The sequence below is a fragment of the Oryctolagus cuniculus genome, chromosome 19, assembly GCF_051225735.1.
Source record: "Oryctolagus cuniculus isolate XC-2025 breed Fujian yellow rabbit chromosome 19, ASM5122573v1, whole genome shotgun sequence".
In the NCBI taxonomy this organism is placed as follows: domain Eukaryota; kingdom Metazoa; phylum Chordata; class Mammalia; order Lagomorpha; family Leporidae; genus Oryctolagus; species Oryctolagus cuniculus.
The window spans coordinates 68,605,644-68,618,163 of NC_142885.1; the positions used below are offsets into that span (position 1 = coordinate 68,605,644).

Sequence of the window (12,520 nt, forward strand, 5' to 3'; positions counted from 1 at the left end):
ACGATGGAAGTATCTGCTGAGCCTTTCGTGTCCATTAGCTCTCTCCCCAGTCTCCACCCAACCAGCAAAGGTTCTCACACCTCACCCAGAGATCCAGACTGAGTGTGGGAATGTGTTGTGGCCCCTTCTGCTGTGTCAGGTACTGGGGCTTTGCTGGGAGCCCACATTTAACTATAAGAAGCAAAAATTTAAAAGATGCAGACTCTACAAATAACGAAGGGGAAAATCCAGTTAGGGAGAAAGTGACGTGTTGGCCCTAGGGAGGCTGCACTACACATCCCTCACAGCACAGCTCCCAGGGGTGGAGGAGAAATCACACTAAATCCTAGGACATTCACTCATACCAGAATACCGTCTCAGGGCAAGCACCCTGCTCTGGGAATGGGGCAGTAGGTCAGCACTTCTCAGCGGCCCAGACCCAGCAGCGGGTATGTTCTCTGGGGGAGTGACCATACAGACGAAGCCAGCCGATCTCCAGTCACCCCGCTGCAGAGCCATCACGGTTTGTTTCAGGCTTGTTAAAGGATTCCTCTGCTGAAAGGGAGGCGGTGCTGGGCATGATGGGGCCTAGTGAGAGAGTCACCGGCAGCCCTGCGCTCAGAGGGGATTAAGGCAGTTCTTGTGGGAGCCTGGTTATGAAAGAGCAAGCCCGGCCCTCCCCTCACGCTGGCTTCCTGTCTTGCCCCGCACACGCTGCTCCCACTGTGATGCCACCTGCTAGGAGGTCCAGACCAGAGCTGATGGTGTCGGCACCTTGCCCCGAGCCTGCAGAACTGTCAAATGAATCACCTCTGTTCTGTATGAAGTCAGTCAACCTCAAGTGACGTGTTCCAACAGAAAAGAGTAATACACTTTCAAAGAAGAAATGACCACAGTTTAGGTTTTAAATATCTTTTTGCAGTAGATAATCTTATTTACATGGATACAGAATCATTTTACATTCTTAAATCAGACACTAGTAGATGTTTTATTTTTGTAAATCATAAAGGAAAGCAGAAAGGAAACTACCGGAAGTGTTCTTCATCCACCTGCCTTACAACAGCTCACTGACACTGAAACAGAAACCGCAACGCGCTCCGGCAGGGGCTGGGGACAGGTCTGCGCTCCAGCTCAACGTCAACTGCTTAGGTGCTGCGCTCCTTTCTGAACATTCACACAGGCAAAGACAGTGATTCTTAGCACTGAATAATTTAAACACACTTTGGAAAACAGATGTCAACAGTGATAGTGGGGAGAACCGACTTCCCACCGTGCTTGAAGTCTGTCTGGCAGAGCCACAGCGGTGGTGGCTCAGAAGGGCAGGAGTCACCACACCTGTTCAGGACAACAGAACTCAACAGGTGGGGACCAGTGGCTGTCCAGGGGTGGGTGGGAGAAGGACTACCCAAGGACCGCCACACGCGTGGTCAGGAAGGGAGCCTCCAGGAACACTCTGGCCTTCGTCAGAGCCTCCCCAGACCCCAAACACCGACTTTCCAGCTGCTCTGTACCTTTCGGAACCGCAGCAACCTTTACCCAGCAGAGCCCGTAGTGGGAGGAAGGTGCTGACGTGCGTGTGGGCCCCAGGCTCCTGGTGAGGACAGCCTGTCAGGAAGCACTCACTCCAAAACCTCCCACAGGTTTGCTGAGAGGGGAACCAGCTGCTTCACAATCGGGTGCAGCTTAAGGCTTCATTGTTAGGCTGTAAGCAGGGCCTTTAGTTCTGGCCGTGACCTCCACCACACTGGATTCCAAATCAGAGATTAGTGCTGCAAGAAGTGTCTAAGTGTCTTACCCTGTCTGAGCCAGGGACGCTGAGTCACCCACCTGTGGACATGAGCCCTCTACAGCCCTTGGTGTTGTATCTCACTGCCCAAGGGCCGTCCACCATGACCTTCTGAGGAGAAATGGTTGCCACATGATCTTGCGGTTGCCAGGCAGTCAAGAGGGCTCTGCAGGAGAGGCTCAGTGCTGCTCTTCCGGAATCTTCCTGTCTCCAAGGCGCCCTGGCCACAGGGAGGGGTTGCTGGTTTCTGGCCTAGTTTCCGGTAGACCGTTTTCCTGAGCCAAGGAGACAAATGGTTACATTCCCTGGGCATCCCACAACACTCCCCGCAGGAGAGCACCTGTTAACCCCTGCAACGTGGTGGAGCCCCCACCACCAGGTCAGCACCAGCAGAGAGGTCATGAGACACCAGGTATGCAGGCCCTTCTCCCACGGCCGCAGCTGCACAGCACACAGGGGACAGAGATCCAGGTCTAGGCCTGGCTCTGCGACCATGGAGCAGCCGGCCCCGCCACAGTGGGACCCAGAGCCCTGAGAACAGGCTTAAGGAGGGCTGTGAAGCGACCCCCAAAACACAATGTCTCCAAGAAGCAGTCACAGCAAAAAGGCTGGCCGCAGCAGCCTGGCTCGCCCTGTACTGCAGCTGACTGTCCCGCCTTACAGTGACACCTCTGCAATCCTGGGGGGAGGGGGCTGGGGCGGTGGCAAAGGCATGATGTTGTACAGTGAGAGAAAACAGGGATTAGCTCATAGAGGCAAACAAAGGGAAAAAACCTCACAGGTTTTCCTACCTCAGCTGGGATATCAGGAGGTAAACATTTTCTTAAGTTTGGAAAGGAATCCCTCGTCCTCCCCAGCCTCGGGCCTAGCCTTGCTTCCTGCGGAGCTATCCGTGGTACTGCCACCTGGGCACAAACAGCAGAGAGGACTGTGGTCAAGGGCACACCTTCACGCTGACACCCCAGGCCCCATCTGCCCATGCCTGGCCCTGGCAGTCACGGAGTAAGAGCAGACACCCAAGAAGAGAGTGGGCCACTCCTGAGGTGGCAAGGGCTGCTCAACTGTCAGAAGCAAACAGGCCACTCAGAGAGCCTCAGGGTACCTCATGGTGGAGAGACAGTGACCAGCTGGCCCAGCGAAAACAACAGAACAAAACTGTGCCTGGATACCAGACGCCAGGCGGCACCGTCTACATACAGCTCATCCAGTCCTTTGGATAACCTTACAGGTAAATTTCACAGACTGGGGGAAATGGAGGCACCCAGAGTGTAGGCTGTTTACCCAAAGTCGCAGAGCAGCAGGTGGCAGGCAGAACTGACTCCAAGGCTTAAACTCTCATCTACCATGCAGCCGGTTCCAAAATAAATAATGCAAACCAGGAGGGGCCCATAGATCAGATTCCACACTGCACCTGTGTGCATCTCACAAGACCCACTGCCACGAAGACCCCCCATCACGGCAGCAGGGAGCATGCACTTCTCTGAGCAAGTCTCCCTACCCGGGCGCCCCACCCACAACGACAAAAGGAAGCTGTCCTGCTGCTGCTTTAAGGCTCAGGCTGAGACGACCGAGCAGAGCTCTGCTGCACAGACGTGCTCGCGCCAAGACTGAGCAACCGTGAAGTGTCAAGGGCAATTCCACTGTGAGAGACTCGCACTGCATTCAACGTCTGGAACTGTACAGCACGTTTCTAACGTGCTTGCAGACGTGTGCCTCACTCCTACACTGCGTGAAAGAGTACAAAGAGCCCAGTCCCCAAGATCTCAGCTGGAGCCAGAAGGGGACTCTGTGAGAGATGGGCCCCAGGCCCAGGGAAACAGATCCCTGAGCAGGGGTGGTACGGGGTCCTCTGGATACAGCACACACTGCGGGACTACAACCACCACTCTGCCTGAGATGCACCCAGAGCTCAGGTGTCCTCAGAAAAGGAATGGTGACCGAGCAATGTCCTCAACAAGATCTGAGGACCGACAAAGCCACTGGGGCAACATCTGAGCTCCAGGATGATCCAGACCCTATAGCACGTGCTGCAGACCCCCAGGCCGGGTGTCCCCCATCTCAGTCCTTCAAATCCCCTTTGTTTACATAAAGGCTTAGATAACAAAAGGATTCTCTTAACACAGCAAACTCACAAGCCAAGGATTTCTTATCACTCCTGGCCGCAAAGACATGGGAAGGCAAGTGTGTTGCATTCTTTTCCATCCTTGGCCAGCCAATGACAGCCCCCGGTGTGTGTGGAAAGTCTGCCACACTTTAGGCGTTATTGCAGATGGAGCTTCTGATGTGCGCAGGGGCGATACCAAAGCCTTCTCCACGTGGCCCGATTTAATCACATGGGAGCCCCAGGAGGTGACACTATTGCTGCTCCAGTGCACACGAGGAAGCTAAGGCTTACACAGGTGGGGTAATAATTCACCCAAGGCCTAAGAGCCAGAAATGGCGAAACCTGATGCATCCAACACCAGCACCCACACTTTTACCTACTAGTCAAATGAGCAACAAAATGTTTGCTGGGTGCCCGCGTGTTTTTGCACTATGAGTTAAGCCGTCCCAGGCAATGCCAGAAACCTAAATGAGCACAGGTTCATGTCCTAGCTGCTCGCTTGCAGTCCAGTTCCCTGCTAATGCACTTGGCAAGGCAACACAGGACAATGCAAATGCTTGGGACCCATGTGGAGGCCAGGCAGAGTTCCAGGCTCCGGCTTCAGCCTGGCCCAGCCCTGGCGAATGCGGCCATTTGGGAAGTGAACCAGCAGATACAAAGTCTCCCTCCCACTCTCTTGAAACTGGCCTTTCAAATAAAAATGAATAAATCTTAGAAAAAAAAATCCAACAGGGTGGGCATTTCAGCCTAGTGGTTAAGATATTGACAATAACCCGTCTTCAACATTGGTATAACTGAGTTCAATTGCTGGCTCTGCTCCTGACTCTAGCTTCCTGGGACAGAGCAGGTGATGGTTACAGTAACTGTGTCCCTGTCACCCACAAAGAGACCTAGATTGCATTTCCAACTCCTGGTCATTGGCCCCAGCCATTCTGGGCATTTGGGGAGTGAACCAGAAGATGGGAACTTTCCTTTTCTCTGTCTCTGCCACTTGAATAAACAAACATTAAAAAGAAAAAGACAGGGCCCTGCGTTGTATGAATTAGGCCACTGCCTGCCTTGCCAGCATCTCATACAGGTGCTGGTTCAGTCCCAGCTGCTCCAGTCCAGACCCAGCTTTCCGCTAAGGTGCCTGTGAAAGCAGCAAAAAATGCTCCGAGCACTTGGGTCCCTGCCACCCACACTGGAGACCCAGATGGAGTTCCTGGCATCACAGATCTTCACTTCTCTTGGACATCGGCTGTGAATTATCACAGTAATCTAAGGCCACTTGAGTTCTGAGAACTCCACCCAGGAATCAGACAAAATAATGCAGTGCACAGCAAAGTCCAAAGCCTGAGCCAAGGACCCCATGCATAGCCCGTCTTGCCCTGAGCAGGGTCCCAAAGCCTCCGCTTGGTGCTAATTCTGGCATCAAATCACTAACACTCAACTACTCTACCCCGAGCATCTGCTCGCTGCCAGATGCATTCAGAGTCAGCCCTGCCTGGTCACAAGGCAAGTGGCAGCACCAGGGCGAGATCTCAGGCAGGCGCCAGCTCTGAGAACTGCAGAGCAGCCTCACGAGGCCTCCTCCCCAGCAGACACACAGAGGAGGGACGCGCTTACCAGGGGCTGGGGCTTCACATCTGCCCAGGGCACCCCTCTTCCAACAGCACTTTTTGGGAGGTTTCACAAAGACCCCTGAGTACAGACCCTAACACGCTGCTAGAAACTGTTACATCTGAGGGACTCAGAGACCCCCACACCCCCTGGTCTCTCAAGACCCCTCACCAGTGCTTGTGTGGGTGACGCCGTTCACTGTCCCCTCCACGTCGGTCTCGTCCTCAGCATAGCTCAGGATCAGGCTCTGTTGCCGGCTCGTTAGCCTCCTGTGGGCAGAGCAAAGTGAGTGGTGAGAGCACCCTCCTTGCCTGCAGCCAGTCCCTCACAGCATGTGGGAAATGCAGGACCCCACCCCAGGCGGGGGTACACACTGGGGCCGCTGAAGCTTCTGGAGTATCTCTTAAATTACCCCAAGTCTTCTGAAGGACCACCACTGTAGCTGTGCTAAGTATAGTGGGTGGTGGTGGGGTTTCAGCAGTGTGTGAGGCAGGTGAGAACCGACCTCATTTATCTAATAAAGAGGACAAATGCTGGAACCGAGGCCCACCAGCAGAAGCCTTCAAGCCCTGCTTGGATGCCCACAAACCTCCCGAGAAGAGGAAGAACATAGGAATAGTCAGTAAGAGCAGTCACAGCCAAGCATTTCTCAGGAGTTCCTCACTTCACTCTCCACAACTTATAAGGTCAACCTTCCTATTATGGGAGAACATGGGCTGCACATACTCAATTCAGAGAAGAAGTGACAGGTGGAAGCTGCAGAGCTCACAGAGCAGAGGTGCCGGGGGCCCATCAGGGTGGGTTGGCAGGGCCTGGCAGAGGGAAGGTTTGGCTGGCACCTGCTTGGCAGGTGAGCATATGTGCGGGCTGGCATGTGTGGTCGTGGCCTAGGTGGCACTTACTTTGGAACTCTGATCTTGACATGAATGTAGTGATCTCCGTAGCCATAGCTGTTAATCCTGGGGATGCCTTTCCCGCTCAGCCGAATCTTCTGGTCTGCCTGAATCCCAGGGGGGATCTGTAAGGACACAGTTTGTTTTCCCTGGTCACCACCTGTACAGTGAACACATCTCACTGCACAAAGACAACCCTGAAAGAACTCCCTGAAAAGGACTTCCACATGGAACTAAGCTGGGGTCCCCAACCGTAGAACCTACGACTAGGTCTTGGAGGCGAGAGTTTTAGGGAGGCGAGCCAGGAAGCAGGAGCAAGGGAGCAAAGTACGGGACCCAGGAGCAGAAAGAGCAGACCTAGGGTGCATAGGTGGGGCCGCCGTTTAGTCCTCAAAAGGCTTGATTTCCCTGGACCCTGGAGAAGCAGAAGAGCCCCAGTGGAAATGAGAGCACTTGCCCAGGGGCTGGAAGGCTGAGGCGAATTTCAACAGAGGCAGGACAAGGAAGTGGGGGTGAGGGGCACAGCGCAGCGCAGGGAGCTGCTCAGCCACAGCTGAAATTACAAGTGGTGGGCGGGACATGCCATGGCCCCAGGGGCACCCTAGTGGCCACCACTGAGTGGGAAAAGTGGAGAGCCAACAGAGGCAACACATCTCAGCATCAGGCATCTGCAGAGGGGCCACCAGCCACAAACTGCCACCATGGCAACAACACAGTTAAGGCCTGGAGTTCACACTCCAGGAACAGCTTCAAACTCCTGGTACCCTCCACCTAGTCTCCCCTCAGAAACCCCCGGCACACAGGTGGCCACTTATCAGCCATCTCCCACCGCAGACGCAAGGGTAGCCAAGGTGTCCCCGTGCCCCTTACCGTCACGTTGATTGTCTCGTACAGGCCTTGAGCTCTGGCTGTTCCCCCCAGAATGGCCTGAGCTACAGAAATGAAGAGATCCGAGTGGATGTCCGCACCGTCCCTCCGGAACACGGGGCTCTTCTGCACCTAAGGCCCAACACCAGAGAGAGCGTGACCCACAGAGAAGTCCCGTCTGTGAATGAGCAACTGTGGGCCTCACCTGGTCAGGGCCGGGCCTGACGAGCTGTTTGCAACAACTAAGCTGAAAGTTTGGCACTGAGGGAAAGAACCGCAGATCCTTAAGAGCAAACCACACCAAAGGCAGAGGGACATGTTCTAGTCACTCATCTGCTGCGGCAGCAGTGCCCAGACGCCCAGTCTCACATCGTGTGTCACTGTGAAGGGACAACAGACTGCCAGCACTGGAATCAATTAGACTTTACAGACACCTTCTTTTGTGTCTTAACGACACTTCCTGTCCTCAATGATTCCTTCTTCTCGCTTATCATCTCTATTAAACAGGAACAGCAGACGACATCTCACGCAGTAGCTTAAGCTGACGGCTGGGATGCCCACATCCCACACAGGGGTACCCTGGATCCCAGCTACTGCGCTGCTGATCCACCTTCCTGTCAGTGTGCATCCTGGGAGGCAGCAGAAGGTGGTTCAAGCATTTGGGTCCCTGCGACCCATGCGGGAGACCCATATGGATTTCAAAGCTCAGCCAGCCCTGACATTCTACTGGAATAAAACCAGCAGAGGGAAGATCTCTCTAGGTTTCTCTATATCCTTGCCTTTCAAATGAAATTAAAAATTTTCTTTGTAAAGATTTATTTATTTAAAAGGGCTTACTTAGAGAGGGCAAGAAACACACACACACACACACACAGAGAGAGAGAGAGAGAGAGAGACAGAGAGACAGAGAGAGATCTTACATCTGCTGGCTCATTTCCCTAATGGCTGTGATGGCTGGGGCTGGGCCATGCTGAAACCAGGAAGTTTATCTGGGTCTCTAGTGTGAGTGTGAGTGGTAGGAGCTCAAATATTTCAGCCATCTTTTGCTGTCTTCCCAGACACATTAGCAGAAAGCTGGATTGACAATGGAGCAGACAGGACATGAATTGGTGCCTGTATGGGATACTGGCATGGCAGGCTGTGGCCCAACGTTCTGTGCCACGATGCCAGTCCTGAAATTAAAAAAATAAATAAATAAATAAATAAATGAGAAAAGAACTTGAATTCTCTACTGAACTTTTATTGCAGACTGCTTCTAGTTTTTTTACATTCTATTTAAAAAATTTCAAATTATGAGGCCGGCGCCATGGCTCACTTGGTTAATCCTCTGCCTGTGGAGCCGCCATCCCATATGGGCACCGGGTTATAGTCCCGGTTGCTCCTCCTCCAGTCCAGCTTGCTCTGCTATGGCCAGGGAGGGCAGTGGAGGATGGCCCAAGTGCTTGGGCTCCTGCACCTGTGTGGGAGACCAGGAAGAAGCACCTGGCTCCTGGCTTCGGATCAGCGCAGCGCCAGTCGTGTTGGCCATTTGGGGAGTGAACCAATGGAAGGAAGACCTTTCTCTTTCTCTCTGTCTCTCTCTCACTGTCTACAAGTCAAAAGAAAAATTTTTTTTAATTATTAGAGAAGCTCCCACCTGCTGATTCATTCCCCAAAGGCCTGCAACTGCTAGGGCTGAGCAAAGAAAGCTAGGAAGGCAGACTAAGTCTCCCACATGGGTGCAGGACCCAACTACCGGAGCCACCACTGGCCTTCCAGGGTCTGCACCTGCAGAAAGCTGGAGTCAGGAGCCAGAGCAGGGCATCAAACACAGGTGTGCTGATGTGAGACATGCATATCTTCATCACTAGACTAAATGCCCACCCTGCCTTCATCTTCGATTTTTCAGTTCAAAAGATTCACCTTTTGGGGCCAGCACTGTGGCATAGCGGGCAAAGCCACCGCCTGCAGTGCCGCCATCCCATAAGGGCAGCAGTTCAAGTCCTGGCTGCTCCACTTCTGATCCAGCTCTCTTCTATGGCCTGGGAAAACAGCAGAAGATGGCCCAAGTCCTTGGGTCCCTGCACCCACGTGGGAGACCCGGAAGAAGCTCCCGGCTTCCAATCGGTGTAACTCCAGCCGCTGTGGCCAACTGGGGAGTGAACCAGCAGACAGAAGACCCCTCTCTCTCTGCCTCTCCTTCTCTCTCTGTGTAACTCTTTCAAATAAATAAATAAATCTTTAAAAAAAAAAAAAAAGATTCACCTTTCACATTGTTTTTGTTTGGTTTGTTTTTTAAAGATTTATTTATTAGAGAGGCAGAAAGAGAGAGGTCTTCCATCTGCTGGTTCACTCCTCAAAAGGCTACAATGGATGGAGCTGGGCTGATCCAAAGCCAGGAGCTTCCTCTGAGTCTTCCCACACCGGCGCAGGGGCCCAAGCACTTGGGCCGTCTTCCACTGCTTTCCCAGGCCATGGCAGAGAGCTGGATCAGAAGTGGAGCAGCTGGGAATTGAATGGGTGCCCATATGGGATGCCAGCAGGCGGTGGCTTTACCTGATATGCCACAGTGCCAGCCCCATTGCCTTTGTTTTAAATTGCGAAAGATCTCATGAATACAGAAAAGCTAAGTAAACAGTGCACCTAACACCCAGCTCAGGTAAGAAAATACTACAAATGCAGCTGAAACCCCACTACTCTCCTCAGTTAGCCATGATCTTGAATTTGGGATTCATCATGGCTACAAGCATGTTACCACGTACTTCCATGTAACATCACGCCACATGCTCTAAACTCTACGTGGAGGGTTCCTCTGCTCCAGGGCCTCCTGGACCTGCTATCCTTCCCTTGGCATCTGTAACCAAGACGCTGGGTTCACACTTGTGGTTCTAGTTCTTTCCTTCTGATTGCTCTGCACTTCTATGTGACTACAGCAGTTTTCTGAGTCATGCTCTTGATAAGCACAGCAGGCAGCTGTCAGTATCCTGCTCTAACCAACGGGGCCATCATGCATGCCCTTACACTACAGCCTACTAGACACAGGTGGGTCTTTCTCAGGTATACATCCAGGTACGAGACTATAGATAGAAGGTATTACCTTCTTTAATGTCCCCATTACCTCAGAAATCCATGGTTTGTCTTCTGATATGGACAAAACTTTGATGAAATGAAGGCTAAAAGCCATGTCAAGGTGGCTACTCTTCCCTGCAGAGGTGAAGCCAGCAAGAAGAGCTCCACGCACTCCAACCTCACTCACACCAACAGGCAGGCTCAGCTGCACCTGCCCTGCGAGAGCAAGGGCCCAACAGGAGCTGTGTGGACAGAACACCTACCCTGAACGTGACGAAAATTTCTCTTTTTCCCACAGGCATCCTCACAGTCTGGCCATCCTCGACTCCTAGAAGAACATTCAGAAGAGAACAATTATAGGAGGTGTTCTATAGCACTTTGCACCAGGGATCCACTCACCACCCACAGAATTCCTCGCTCAGTCCTACTGCTTGTTCATGAAGAACAATGAACTACCCAAGATGGAACCAAGGTAACCTCCCAACGGCGCAGCCTGGGATAACTGAACCTGAACACGAGCACCCCCAAGACATTCAGTCAAGTTTACTGAGTGAGTGTCTTGTGCCTGGTTTGTGCACACCTAAGGGAGTCTAGTCCAGTAGGGAGACAGGCGTTAAACAGCAACATAAAATCATGATTGAGTCCAAACAGCCACATCCTGGATGAACAGAGGTGGAAGGTGGGGCACAAGAAGAGGCTGCTGGGAATCAGCGTGGCCTCTGGGCCGGCGCCGCGGCTCACTAGGCTAATCCTCCGCCTTGCGGCGCCGGCACACCGGGTTCTAGTCCCGGTCGGGGCGCCAGATTCTGTCCCGGTTGCCCCTCTTCCAGGCCAGCTCTCCGCTGTGGCCAGGGAGTGCAGTGGAGGATGGCCCAGGTGCTTGGGCCCTGTACCCCATGGGAGACCAGGAAAAGCACCTGGCTCCTGGCTCCTGCCATCGGATCAGCGCGGTGCGCCGGCCGCGGCGGCCATTGGAGGGTGAACCAACGGCAAAGGAAGACCTTTCTCTCTGTCTCTCTCTCTCACTGTCCACTCTGCCTGTCAAAAAAAAAAAAAATAAATAAAAATAAATAAATAAATAAATAAAAAAGGAATGAGCGTGGCCTCTTCACGGAACTACAGCCAGGAAGGATGTACGGTGGGCAACAATGGGGAGTCTAATCAAAGAGTTCGCTAGAGAATCAGGCAGGAGTTTCAGCATCCCTGGAGGGTCTTCAACAGTGGCTGACAGGTCATGCTACCTATGGGAAGACCCCTGCCCTGGAATGAGGGCAGGTCAGGGACAGCAGTCACAGGGAGCCCCAGAGGTGGTGGGGACAAGGCTGTCTCACTGAGTAAAGACTGAGGGGCTGGGGGAGGGGAAACTGTGGGGTGGGAGCTGCTCCCTCACCAGCAGGTCAGGGCGAGCCTATCAGGGCTCTTCTTCCCAACAGATTCAAGGAGATTCTAGTCCCTGCCCCAGCCCAGAACTCCAGGATCTCAACCAGAGTTTCTGTCAACAACCACATCACATAGGGAGCAGCCTCAGCCCCGTCCAAGCCCCTGCCAGGGAGCCCACCTGCAGGCACCGGGATCACCACTCGCTTCTTCTGCTTGGCTTGTCCCGCTCCCCTGCAGACCACACAGGGAGTCGTGATGATAGAGCCACGGCCACTGCATCTCCGACACGTGGAGCGCATCACAAAAGGACCCGTGTTGATGGTTTCCTGATGAAAAGGAGAAGAAACATGGTAAGTATGCAGGGAAACCACGGCTATGGCTCCAGGACCACGTTTCATCAAAGGCTGTTGCACGAGAACACAGTTGATCTGACCTTCTAGAACACACCGACTTCTGAACTCCAGGTCACCAGGTTTACTATACAAGACTAAAAAGAGAGAACTGTCTCTGGGTGTGAGCACTGCACATTCCTGGAGCTGACCAATACTGGCTCACTGAAACAACGGCTGGGAAAACAGGACAAGAAAACAAGTGAGAACAGGACATCCCCTGGAGCCGCAGTGCTAGCTGCTGCGGCTGCCACTCCAGGACAGGAAGAGCTGGCCTGTGTCCTTGGGGCCACAGGGGAGAAAGAACTAGGCTCAGTGCCACAGCCCCTCAGAGAAGCACCCCCTACACAGTGATGGAAGCAGCTCCTCTAGCAGCACTGCACCCCACCTCCTGCTCACCGGCTCCCAAGATCCTGAGTGTCCTTCCTGAGCCACGGGTCAGAAACCCCTTGGGCGGGGACTGCTCTGCTGA

The 12,520-nt window shown here is 53.3% G+C and overlaps 1 protein-coding gene across 2 annotated transcripts in view; it reads right to left on the bottom strand.

Moving 5' to 3' along the window:
* Window positions 1-875: 875 nt before the first annotated feature.
* DNAJA3 (DnaJ heat shock protein family (Hsp40) member A3) overlaps window positions 876-12,520 on the bottom strand; it is a 38,877-nt gene continuing 27,232 nt past the window's right edge. Inside the window, exons 6-12 of one of the 2 annotated variants that reach the window (XM_002722260.6) lie at window positions 11,838-11,985; window positions 10,543-10,607; window positions 7,235-7,363; window positions 6,374-6,489; window positions 5,643-5,740; window positions 2,557-2,670; window positions 876-2,040 (exon numbers count right to left, since the gene is read on the bottom strand). In XM_002722260.6, the coding sequence (XP_002722306.3) occupies window positions 2,570-2,670; window positions 5,643-5,740; window positions 6,374-6,489; window positions 7,235-7,363; window positions 10,543-10,607; window positions 11,838-11,985 (657 nt within the window). In that variant the 3' untranslated portion in view covers window positions 876-2,040; window positions 2,557-2,569. The remainder of the gene's footprint in view (window positions 2,041-2,556; window positions 2,671-5,642; window positions 5,741-6,373; window positions 6,490-7,234; window positions 7,364-10,542; window positions 10,608-11,837; window positions 11,986-12,520) is intronic. The other variant, XM_002722261.6, reaches the window with a different exon arrangement.